The sequence below is a fragment of the Anabrus simplex genome, chromosome 5, assembly GCF_040414725.1.
Source record: "Anabrus simplex isolate iqAnaSimp1 chromosome 5, ASM4041472v1, whole genome shotgun sequence".
NCBI classification, from domain to species: Eukaryota; Metazoa; Arthropoda; class Insecta; order Orthoptera; family Tettigoniidae; genus Anabrus; species Anabrus simplex.
Window position 1 is genome coordinate 191,107,742 of NC_090269.1, and position 13,232 is coordinate 191,120,973.

Below are 13,232 nucleotides of genomic sequence, written 5' to 3' on the forward strand. Positions count from 1 at the left end.
AGGATGGGGGTATTATGCCCTATTTATAAAAATAAAGGAGCTAGTAGTGATCCAAACAACTATAGAGGAATTACACTCCTAGACTCGCTGTCAAAGGTGTACACAGGGGTTTTGGCGAATAGGATAACAAATTGGGCGGAACAGTACGGTAGGATATCTCAGTTCCAAAATGGATTTAGGAAAGGATGTAATACAGTTGATAATGTTTGGATTCTGGACACTTTGATTACAAAGTATGTGAGGATAGCAGGGCGTAAATTATTTATAGCAGCGATTGACTTAGAAAAAGCCTTTGATACGGTCAGTAGGGAGGCGCTATTTTTGAGATTAGGGGAGGTTGGAATGTCGAAAAAAATGAGGGTGGCAATTGAAACTATTTATGAGGAAGTGTTTGTGATGATTAAATTGCAGGATGGAAGGTTGAGTAAGTGTTTTGAATCGAAAAGCGGGGTGAGACAGGGATGTAAGCTATCCCCGATATTATTTATATTATTTATAAATAATATTTTAGAGGGTCATGGTGGAGATGCATGGCATTGCCCTTGGGTAGGGAAAATGGAGGTTCCGGGGTTGCTATTCGCGGATGACCTATTGATTTTGGCTTTGACGGCAAATGGTTTGCAAAAAGGGTTGGACAAGGTAGTTGAATATACTAGGAAATGGTCTCTCAGAGTAAATGTAAGAAAGACTCAGATATTGGTGTGTAGGAAAAGGGGTGGGAGAAAGAATAAGGAAGTCTGGAGGCTGGAGCAGGAAGAAATTAAACCAGGGGGAAAAATTGAGTACCTAGGTGTAATAATTAGTAAGAATGCTTCTTGGAAAAATCAGTGTAAGAAGGCAAAACTTAAAGGAAGAGGAGCGCTTGCGGTAGTAGGGGCATTAGAAAAGAAATTTCCAGACGTTAAATACAAAATTCAGAAAACGGTGTTTAAATCACTGGTAATGGGCAAAATGCTATTTGGGGTTGAAGTATGGGGAATGGAGGAAGATAGGAGTGAACTAAACCAGGTGGTGGCGAAATTTAGCAAGATCATGATGGACCTACCGAATTGTACAGCCAATGCCGGGGCCAGATTAGTCTGTAAAGAATCGATAGAGGTTGAAATAGCTAAGAGGGTGTTCAAGTACTGTATTAGATTGGAGGAAGGGAAGGGTGGGGCGTTAGTACAAGAAACGTTTAATTTTCAGAAAAGTATGACGAATGAAGGTTACTGGGTGAATAAGTGCAAAAAATGGTTACAAAAGATTGGATTGGGGGTATATGGAGAGGTCTGGGGGGATGGTAGGAATAAATGGGTATGGGAAAGGATAAAGGGAAGACTACTAGATATGGAAAGACAGAGCTTAATAGGGGAATGTAGAGAGAGAGTCTCTTTATCAGTTTTAAATAAATTGGTGGAAGTAATAAACCCGAAAACGGAGTTTGAGGGTAGAAGGGATAAGAGAGGTTTGTATTGGTGGTTATTGGGTGTTCCGAGGAATAGGGGTTGGGTAGGTAGTGAGAATAGGGATAGATGTGTGTTATGTGGAGAGAAGTGGGAGGACCTGCATATTTTTAATCAATGCCGACCTTTGGCGGAGATAAAGATCAAACTACTAAGTAAGAAGGAGCTGCATATGGTAGGGGAAAGCTATAAGATAACATCTTGGTTATGTAGAGAGTGGGAGAAAGGAACGAATATAACGAAATTCTTAAATGTGGCCAGAGCTATATTTATAAAGAAATTGAGGGAGTAACAGGGGTTGTGCAGATAATGTGGTTTGTGCTGAGGGAGAAAGGGGGAAGGCATTCTGCTCAGAGGAATGGATATCCGCCCTGAGCAAATGCGGGAAGGGTATCATGGTAATCATGATATCAGAAGAGGGGGCTTTAGTGTTAGGGGAAAGGGGGAGAGCACCTTGCCCTGTGGAAAGGTGATCCGCCCGGGGCAAAGGGAAAGCCTGAGAAAATTAGGTAAGCGTTGAGAAAAGGGGAGGTTGAGTAGGTTTGAGGGTAGTGTAAAGCTTAGTAAAAAAAAAAAAAAAAAAAGCGAGTTGACTGAGTGAACTAATGGACTTGGAATGGAGTACTGTCTGTTGGTGTGTAAATGAGGAGTGAAAAAAAAAAAAGGGATTGTTTGTGAGGAAGAAGTATAAAGAAGGTATATGTGATAGAATTGAGATAGATTAAGTGGGAATGTAGTTAAGGAGAAAATGTTGGCAGTATGGAAATTATGAAAGTAGGTAAAAAAATAAATAAAAATTAAATGGTGTAGATGCCTTGATGAAGGGTGTAAAATTGAGGGATTCTTGATGTTTATGTATTAAGTTTAATGTGTAATAGTAATTGAGATAGATTAAGGGGGACTGTAGTTAAGGAGAAAATGTTGGAAGTATAAAAATTAAGTCCAACGGTTTGAGGCAAGTGTGGTGTTGTAGATTGTGAAGACTGAGTGAACTGATGGACTTGGAATGGAAACTGTCTGTTTGTGTGTAAGTGAAAAAAAAAAATTGTTGATGTTTAAGTCTTAAGTTCAAGAAGGTGAGATGTAGTGGGCGGGAATAGTGCGAGAGAGGAGAAGGTGGCGTATCAAGGGAAGAGGGACGGGTTGGGGCTTGACCCAACCCAAAGAAGCTAGGCTTTAGCATGTCTGCACGGCAAGAAAAGAAAAAGAAGAGGGAAGGTAGTGAGCTGACAATGAACAGAGAAGGTGTGACGTATATAGCGGAAGTGTGTGACAAGCCATGTGATGGGTCCGGTTTCCGCCAAGCTGGCTTGGCACACATGGTAGGTAAGGAATACATTGTCAGCAGGTGTAGGTGAGAAATAAGATCAGTTCTCACGTGGCGAGGCTGGTCCCTGCGATCAACGGGTTGGTGGGCATGTATTCCATACCAGGGCTGACGCAGAGACCGGTCTACTATATATATATTTTTTTCTAGGTGGTTGGCAGGAATAGGGGAATAGGGAAATAGGGTAATTTGTAGTGCGGTGCTTCCTGCACGTTTGCCGGCTATCCGCGTGCGTGTGGGAGGACACTGAGTAGATTTAGAGGTAAATAATTTTGCTAAGTAGTTTTAGGAGAGATGTAGTGCCTAGTGTTTGTTTGTTTGTTCTTTTTGTTTCTGGGTTTCGCTCTGTCTGTCTTTATTACCTGTAAAGCCGATGGTGTATTCTAGGGTGGGTAATAAAGATATGTATGTATGAATTAATAATAATTTCTTTGGGAGTCTTCTTGTGAATCACAACCTTGACATACTACTTGCAGGAGAGCAATGTGTATTCGCCAAATTATGTTCTGAGAAGATACCCGTGTGAAACCCCTTTGATACGCTGATATTTAAAAGTGGCATTAATAATAATAACTGCTTCCGTCGAGAACTCATAAAATCTAATCATGAGCAATGCACTTGTTTCGTAAGCAGTCTTGTGGGTTTCTTCTCCCAAATCTGCTTGGGTTAATATTATATTGTGCCACATCTTTGTGATGTGTTAAAGCTGGGTTCCAGGCCATAATAAATGCAATGTTTCAAAACTACTTGGTAAAAGTATTAGCTGCTGGACACTCTCGCATATTTATATTTGTTAATTTGAGATTTTTTAGGTAGATTCATTATATTTTCTTCCTTCTGAGGTATACGGAAATTGCTAATGTGCATACTATTATTGTAATATCGATCTTGTGACCGTTAGGTTGAGTTATCTTGATCTTATTTGTGATTCTCGGTCGCATCTTCCATTATTGAATTCCGCTAATCTAAATATGCCCTACCAATAATTGGTATACTTACGTTATACTTAAACAAGTGAATAATTTTTATTGACGCACATACTTATGCGTCACTGGAACAGTGTGGTTTAAAATTATCTGCTCTTTGAACTGGAGCAGTGACAAGTGAAGGTGTGTGTAGTCTCTTGTATCATTAGCCCCATAAAGGCAACTGGATATTTAAAATTATTTTAAAACCTAGTGAATAATGAAGCGTGCTTTGGATCGAAGTGAATTTAATTTAATTTTCCCTTTCAAATTATTATTATTATTATTATTATTATTATTATTATTATTATTATTATTTTAAAACCTTCTTTTCCCTGAATTTGAATTAATGTTACTGATCTGGAGCTCCACTCCATTTCTGTTCCATTGTTGTTGGTATGCTTTCAATTGTTTTTCTGATAACGGTGTGATAAGTTTGCATTGTAGCGGTGTATGTGTTTTTAACAATACTCGTGACGTGCAGACATTCATTGTTGCATGGCGTACCTGTGCTGGTGATGTGATGTACTGGTCACAAGATGAGTTTTAATTGTTTCTACATTATTGTGCTACCTTATTATTATTATCATTATTAATGATTTCCTTCCGTTATTCTTTCTTTTTCTTTTGATGTCGGCTCTTTATTAATTTTAATTTTTGCCTTCCTTAATGTTTCTTGAGGACATTGTTAGTGTGTTAGGGGACGCGGTTGTAGGTTTAAATTTGAAACGCTTCCGTGTTCACTGAGGAATTTCAAAAATGTAATAAGTTATCATTTTGGGGAATTTCATTGGGACGCGCGTTCCCACAACTGGTGCACCGTTATTTATGACTTCCCTTAAGGAAAGATGCGTTCGAGCTCGAACAACCAAATTGTAATTAACAAGTAAATTATAACGAACAACCAAATTGTAATTAACAAGTAAATTATAATAAACAAGTAAATTGTCACAAACTAGCTAATTGTAATGAAGCTTTTAAAACTACTGAAGTTAATTGTGTCTGGGAAATATTGTTAAATTTCTTCAAAAAAATTAGTTGTAACTATTGGTACGGTGACTACGATTTGTGGTTTTCTGTATATGAGCCTTGTCATCAGTTTTCTTTTTTCTTAAAGGATAATGTTTTGTTTAATTTTCTTATATTTTAAATTGCACCACCCACCCTTATTATTCTTTTACATCAAATTATATTTTGGTCTTTTTAAGCGTGACTGAGTATGTCATTATTGTGAATTGCTCTACCTCATATTCCTTCCACCCTCTGTTATGTTGTTAACCTATTGGCTTCGTCCAGATTCCCATCGCTTCCCATTTCCTGTGTTTGTGTTCTATTGAGGCCCTTCTCTAAGTAGCTAGCGTGTTTCACGCTGAGAATAGCCTCTTATCTCTTTGGTGGTTGCGCTAGCAATCGTGGACTTGGGCTGTGGTGTTGTGCCGCCTGTTTGATTGCCCTCTTCTGCGACTGTTGGTGTGCCACAATATGAATTAAAGTAAATACTTAAAATACATAAATATTGTGAAGGTATTTTATTAGAAAGCTTACCAGTAATATTCTGCAGAAATATTAGTGGTATCTTCCTTTGACAGCATAGCTGAATGAAATGTGCTCCCTGAAAATAGGAACCAATAATTAGGAATAAAATTCTGATGTATGTGTTGTATGAAGAGTAAAAGCAATAATGTTTTAGAGGTCAAACCTTTAGGGCTGATTCTGAGAAAAGAACACCATTGTTTCCAATAATACCAACAGGATAGCCATAGAGCCGAGCAAATCCTGTCACTAGTGTCTCTCCATACTTAGCCTTGAACTCGTCAAAGTGAGACCCATCAACTATTCGAGCAATAACCTGAAAGGGAATAGCATTGAAAGAAGTTATTATATTTGAATGTTTTGTTTTTATAACCATGTTATACATCAAATGTTTTCAGCTTTTAGGTTGTGTCATGTCAGGTACATGTAATAGATGCCAGAAATATGTTAAGTACTGTACACAGCAAAAATAGCCAACTGGACATCACCAGGACTTGAACCCCCAACTTTCAATAAGAAAAGCCCACAGTGGGTGACTAGCACATGCTGTATTTGTGCTGGCTGCAGTGACAGACCTGTAGCTAGGGTACCCTAGTTGACAGAGAAGATATATCAAGGTCACTAGAGTACTGGTGGCAAAAGCTGAAGACTGCAGGTTCAGGTCTCCCCAATGTCCATTTGGCCATTCTTGCTCTGTACTTCATATCTCTTTCACAAACATCACACGCAATAATATCTCTTTGGCAAGTACTATATGTACTCAACACAACCGGAAGCTAAAAACCTAATCTAAATTATTATTTAAGAGTCATAATTTACATAAATAGTTTATTACAAAGTAAGTTCAGAGATCATTTTCAACTTTATATTTTAGCATTCTGTATGCAGTTGAGGAGTGAAAACACACGTTTTAATCACTGTAACGTGTCACTTGATTGCATTCTTACAATAAAGTTTGCTATAGAGGTAATGAAAGTACTGTCTAATAAAAATATCACCAGCCTGCTGAACTCATTTCAAACAGCGGCGAGTTCAAATGAGAATTTTATTTTCAAATGAATGTTCAAATTGTGTGAAGAAGGGGACAGGTCAGAAGAATTTTACACCTTGATTGCAATACCAATTCCAGAGAAAATAATTCCTGTGGAAAGTAAATACAACAGGGTAAGCCTTATTCCTAATGCGTCTAAGATCCTTCCTCACCTTCTGAAAGCAGGAACGGAAACTTAAACAGAGCAATATCCTAGACTAGCTGAATGCCTGCCCTTCACATGGGATAAGATGTTCTCTTTCCAAAAACAAGTATCAGAATAAAACATCCTTACTTTTCTTAATTACCTTATAAGAAAAGGCCTCTACCTTTAGTAATATTTTATATTAGGTAGTCACCACAATTTCACCCCATTTACAAGCTACAAAGAAGTTAAGGATGAGGAACATGAAATTCTAGTTTTAAAGCTCGTCTTTAAAGATAATAGGTAAACATGTTTTGGGATGTACAGACCTGGAAATGGTGTAACACCTAGATCGTTACAGACCACTCACCTATTGTATCAAGTGTAATTAATTGAATTTGTGTATATTCTCGCTATTTATTATCATTTGTACATATGTATATATTATAAGGTTTTTCTTTCATATAAGCTTCTCATAATCATTCCATGATATTGTATTACGGTAGCTGATAACCAGAGCTGAACGATCTTTCTTAGGGTAGAGTCTTGAGACACGAAGTCTATATTTGACTTTGCAACTATTTCCTCAAACAGTTATTTCATCAGGCTGATGGACACAGGACAGAACAACAAAAAATTCTCCAAAATATACATCAGGTGACCCTGTATCTCAATGACAACTTCTGAATTTGAGCTTGGTTATCTGAAAATGTCATCTCCCATCTACTGTATGAAGCATCATGATGCACCTGTGTGGTGGGAGATTTTACCCAATCAGAAGGCAGCTCTCGGAGACTTTTCCATGGGGCACTGAAGAAAGAAGAGGGGATAGAAATATGATGTAATTGGAACATGTGACAAACGACCAAGTGGAAGTGATTTTCACTCATATACAGGGTGGTCAGAAACAATGTTAATTGTGTATATGTGAGCGTTAGAGGGTTAGTCATACTGATGAATAATTTGAAAAAAAATTCTGTATCTCACACCATTGTCATTTTATCAACTGCGAAGTTAGCCAATCAGATCACTTCGTGGGCAAATTCAAGTGGGCTTTGCGACGCGGTGTTACTAAATCTGTACACGGCTTAAGACTGGCATGAGAGCACCAGTCGAAGAAAAAACTTTGCCAAGGGAGGGGATTGAATACAGATCTCAGAACTTACAGGATCACACCAAAGCAAGTACGCTATGGTAACACTGGCTGAAAGCAATGGTGGGTTTGTCTTTGTTGCTTATTTCTTGGCATAGCTCTGAAGCCATTCGTAAGTCACATGCAGATTTAGCAACACTGCCGCGCAAAGCCCATATAAATTCGCCTGTGAAGCGATCTGATTGGCTGACTTCAGCAGCTGATAAAATGACAATGGTCAAAGATATCGTATTATTCCTTTCAAATTATTTATCAGCATGACCAACCATCTAACGATCACATACACTGTTGACATTCGTTCCGACCACCCTGTATATTAATTATGCATTCTACAGAGCCTCAATCACTTAGCACTTGTTTTTCAATAATTCACTTTTCACTTGCTACCTGTCTTATTTGTCATGCTGATTAAGTACCTGAAACTGTTTGCAGTCAGTACTTCTAGTCCGGAATGCACCGACTTTTGAATTGAGAATTATTAACTCTTGTTCCAAGTATAGTTAGACTTTGATGTGTCTTTATAATATTTCCGTAACTTAGAAGAATTCCTATCTGGTATTCCCTCCACAAAAACAAACCTATGGTGGTTTATATGTAATCAGGCTGATATTCCTGCTATGAATATTTGCATAACAAGGAGTGGTAAGGATAGCCAAGCCATCATTCAATTAGTGATTGATGTATGCATGAGGTACGATTGGTACCAAGCTGGCAAGATGACCCACTCTACCACAGATAACCATGAGGAATCCAGCACCAAGGAAGGAGCCCAGACGAAAGAATCGACATGAGCCATTGAGTAAACTAATGCAAGTCACTTAGTGATTTAACTTCTTAGTAATGTTTCAATCTTTAATTAACATTAAATTTCAGTTCTTGGTACAATTTGTCAGGTCAGGAGGAATCCCGCTACAGTATGTGACAGTAGACATACTACTTGTGACTGTCTGGCCGAGGGTCAGGCAGCCAGAATCAAACGCTAAGCATGAGGAACTTGTTGGTGTTATGGAATGGAGGAAGATTGAGATCCTATGACTGAAGTGGAAAGGGAGGGGTGCCATGTCACTGAGGAAAGAATACAAGCTTTACTGGTATGGGAATACAAAGAAGGCACGAAATGGTGTTGCCTTTATCATTAGTAAGAATGTAGATGCTGTCTCTGATATGGAATATGTCAGTGACAAAATAATCAAACTACGAACCAAGGTAAATGGAAAGGTCCTGAATATTGTCCAGGTCTATGCACCACTGTCTGGATGTGTACAAGAAGAGAAAGATACTTTCCTTGGAAATCTGGAAGAACATGTAGAAGAAGACAATGCAATCATAATATGGGATTTAAATGTCCAAGTTAGTGTGGATAGGATAGGGTATGAAAGTGTGATTGGCCCTAATGGTTTTGAAACCAGGAACAGAGAAGGTGAATGCCTCCTAGATTTCTATCTGAGGAACAATCTTATCATTAAGAACACCTATTACAAGAAACAGCTTAGACATAAAATCACAAGATATAGTTGGAATGGAGAACAGAGATAACTGAATTGATTATGTTATATCTGATAAAGAAGCCGGGGCACATATCACCGATGTGGAGGTTTCCTGGGAGTAAGTTTGGACAATGATCACAGGCTACTTGCTGCGGCTATGGGAAACTGTGCAGTAGAAAAGATCAAAACAAGACGTATACTCAAAATAAAAGTTTGGGAATTGGAGAAACTGGAAAATCAGAGGATGAATATCAACAGAAAATTTTAGGCCAGTTACCCAGAGAAGGTGCAGGAAATGGAGAAGAAGAATGGACAAAATTTAAGGAAGTTCTTGTGGGTACTGCAATTGACACTGTTAGGAAGACTAGGGCAAGAGTGAAAGAGAAGGAAACCCCATGATGGAATGATGGTGTCTGGAGTGCCATAAGAGAAATAATATGGCAAGAAAAGAGGAGGACAAGGAGAACAAAAAGGGTGTAGAAAAGAACATGGACAGACTTAGAGAATTAGATTGAAAATACAAAGAACTGAAACTTAAAGGAAAGAGACTAATTAAGATGGAAAAAATAATATTGGACAGAGTTTAATGAGAAATTGAAAGAAGACTGTAAAAGTAACAAGAAGCTATTGTATAGGGCCGTGAAAAATAAAAGGAACCCATTTACTCCAATAAATGCTCTAGAGAAAGAAGATGGAACTATCACATGGAAGGCAAGGACATGCAAAAACAGATGAGGAATCATTTTGTACAGCTCTATAATGGAAAGAATCTAAAAAAGAAAGGACAAGAAGACAGAAATGCGTGACACACCACTGTCTTGGTCAGAAGTGGAAAATGTGCTGAAGAGTATGAGCAAGGACAAATCACAAGGCATAGATGAGGTGAGTACAGACATGATCAAAGCTGCTAGGATTCATGGACTTCAATGGTTATGCAGAGTGCTGAACACCATCTGGAAAGAAGGGAAGATCCCAGAAAACTGCACAAAAGGCATCATTGCTCCCCTCTTCAAGAAATGAAGCAGGCAAAAATGTGGCAACTACAGAGGAATCACACTTCTGTCACATGGATTTAAGTTAATGGAGAAAATTACTTAACAATGATTAAGGGCCATTGTTGAACCACAACTTGAAGAGAAACAGTATGCGTTTAAAAGCAACGGAACCTTATATTCACTGTTAAGATGATAATGGAAAAACACTTGGAGAAGGGAATAGATATAATCTTTGTCTTCCTGGATATAGATAGCGCATATGACAGCTTGCCAAGAGACAAAATATGGAAATGTCTGGAGAGAAGGAACGCGGCAGTATATCTTACCAACAAGATAAAAATGTTGTACAACCACTGCCAGAGCTGTATCCAGATAGGAGATGGTTGTTCTGACTGGTTCACTACAAATAAAGGAGTGCAACAGGGCAGCACATTGTCACCTATCCTGTTCATTATGGTGATGGATGAAGTAATGAAGAGACATGATGTGGTGATTTGGGGAGGAACAGGAGAAGTAGTTCAACAGAAATTAAACACTTGGAACCAGCAGTTTAAGCAGTTTAGCATAAAAAACAGTCACACAGAAACAGTACTGATGCCAGTCAGCAGGCAAGCCCTACAGGTTAACATCCAACTGGATAGCGAGGAACTAGAAAACGTTAACCATTTTCATTACCTTGGTAGTATTGTAACTAGTGATGCAAAGTCCTCTGCTGAAATCACTAAGAGAGTCCAAAAAGGAGCATAACTTTATCACCAAGTTAGGTCTCTTCTATGGTATAACCAAGTACCTTTAAGTACAAAAAGAACCCTTTATCAGGTATATTTTGTGCCAATAACTACATACACCTTGAAACCTGTACGGTCAACAGTAGAGATCGTAGCAGACTTCAAGCTTCAGAAATGAAGTTCCTGAGGTCAATGCTACAGAAAACAGGAAGACATAAGATCCAGACTATACAAATAAAGCAGTCGCTAAGCAAAAATGTAAGAACATCAAGACTCAAATGGTAGGGCCATGTAAAAGGGATGGATCAAATGAGAACAGCAAGAAAATGGCTAGAAAAGGAACTGGAAGATGAAAGACCTAGAGGCAGACCAAGGAAATGGAAAATCAGTCAAGTAAAGCAGGACCTGGAAGGAAGAGGAGTGGAATGGCACCAAGTTGAGAAGGAAGAAATGTACCTGGATAGTGCTCTTGTACTGCACCCGGGTGACTGGAGATGGTTAAAGAAGGATGATGATGATGATGATGATGATTATGGTGGTGCAACTTCAACATTGCATTTTTTAATCCAAATAAACCATTTCTTTTGCTTTTTAAATTAATTCAAATCATGTTAATTCTCCTTGTTTCCTCTCAAAAAATACTTAATGATTAGTGTCAAATCACCTCACCCCTGGGAATTTCAAGAGTCTTTTTTTCTGTATATAAATTTTTTCTGAGTCTTCTGCTCTGGACTGGTGCCAATTTTTTCCACAAAGACAAGTTCATGCAAAATCAGACTGGGAAACCACAGATATTTTGTTATGTAAAGCTTATTTTTTACTAGTCACATTTAGCACCCAAGTAAGTGGCGAGTCCTTTGGACACATCACGAGGGTAATGCTGATGCTGATTCAGAATTATTTGATGAGATAATCAGCTATGTGGGAAAAGACATAGAAAGGAATGCAATTGTAGTGGGTCATCTTGATTTACCAAAAGCTGAATGGGAAATTAATGCAAATAACAAGAAGCAAGACCAGCAAGTGGCAAACAAGCTTAGGTAGGGAGGCTAGCTGATTCAGAAAGTGATAGAACCAACTAGCAGGAAGAATATTCTGGACATGGTGCTAGTATAACCACATAAGCTCTATATAGAAACTGAAGTGACACATGGTATAAGTGATCATGAAGCTGTTTTCGTCATGGTTAAAAATAAATGCAATTGAAAAGAAGGTTGAAAAAGTTTGATTATTAGGCAGTACCATATGGCTGATGAGACAGGGATGGTATGTTTGGTTTATCGCAACTTTTACAAAACAGCTTTGAAAACGGGTATCATATGTATGAGATACATGCGGCTATTCATGTGACTTATTATTCCTTTTTCAAGTAATATGTTGAATTATCGGAGAATTTTTAATTTCAATAATTCTTTGGACGTGGAAGCCATGAGGGAAGCACTCCTTACTGAAGAAAGTGACTATGAAGATGATATAGATGACAGTGAAATGGATGAACAGGAGCATATTATATCAGAACAAGAAGGTAATTCCAAAACACAACAAAGTGTTAAATCTAGTGACAATGATGGGGATGAAAAGACTGGTACTGAATGTTATATGGCTATTCAAAAGAGATATAATAAAGTTATAAACTCTTGGAAGTGGCTGAAAACCCCACTGCACCGAGTAAAGTCTGCAAGCCATAATATTTTGCACCATCATCCAGGAGTAATATGACCAGCCAAGAAACTTACAAATATTCTTGGAACATGGAGTTGCCTTTTTGCTATATGTAGGTTCCAACAGATCGTAGACTATACGAACAAATATGAGTGCTCCATTTGCAGCATTTACGTTCAGTCGAGAGACGCATGGGAAACAGATGTCATTGAGATGAAGGCACTTTTCAGGCTGATTTATTTAGCTGGAGTTTACCATGCCAATCGTCTCAATCTCTTAGAGTTGTAGAGAATGGAAGACTTCTAACAGATCATGAGACTGAAAAGATTTCAGTTTTTGATGAGATGTATAAGATTTGATGAACGTGAAACAAGACAAGAAAAGAAAGAAAGAAAGAAAGAAAGAAAGAAAGAAAGAAAGAAAGAAAGAAAGAAAGTAAATCATTTGGTACCTATAAGGAACGTATTTGAAGAATTTGTTGCAAACTGAAAACTGTTACTCATTAGGTGAAAACTTTACGACTGATGAAAAACTACATGGGTTTCATGGAAGGTGTAGTGTTGTTCAATATATGCCACTGAAATCAAAAAAGACCAAAACCAATCAACATTGATCTGCATTTAGGGCAGTCACCTAGATGGCAGATTCCCTATTTGTTTCCCTAGCCTTTTCTTAAATGATTGCAAAGAATTTAGAAATTTCTTAAACATCTTCCTTGGTAAATTATTCTAATCCCTAACTCCCTACTTATAAACGAATATT

The 13,232-nt window shown here is 38.0% G+C and overlaps 1 protein-coding gene across 5 annotated transcripts in view; it reads right to left on the bottom strand.

The window, feature by feature from the left end:
- The window catches only part of Mccc2 (methylcrotonyl-CoA carboxylase subunit 2), a 229,001-nt gene that overhangs the window by 55,443 nt on the left and 160,326 nt on the right, over positions 1–13,232 (bottom strand). For all 5 annotated transcript variants that reach the window (XM_067147236.2, XM_068227597.1, XM_067147237.2 and 2 more), the window contains exons 6-7: positions 5,437–5,586; positions 5,283–5,349 (exon numbers count right to left, since the gene is read on the bottom strand). In XM_067147236.2, coding sequence (XP_067003337.2) covers positions 5,283–5,349; positions 5,437–5,586 — 217 coding nt within the window. The remainder of the gene's footprint in view (positions 1–5,282; positions 5,350–5,436; positions 5,587–13,232) is intronic.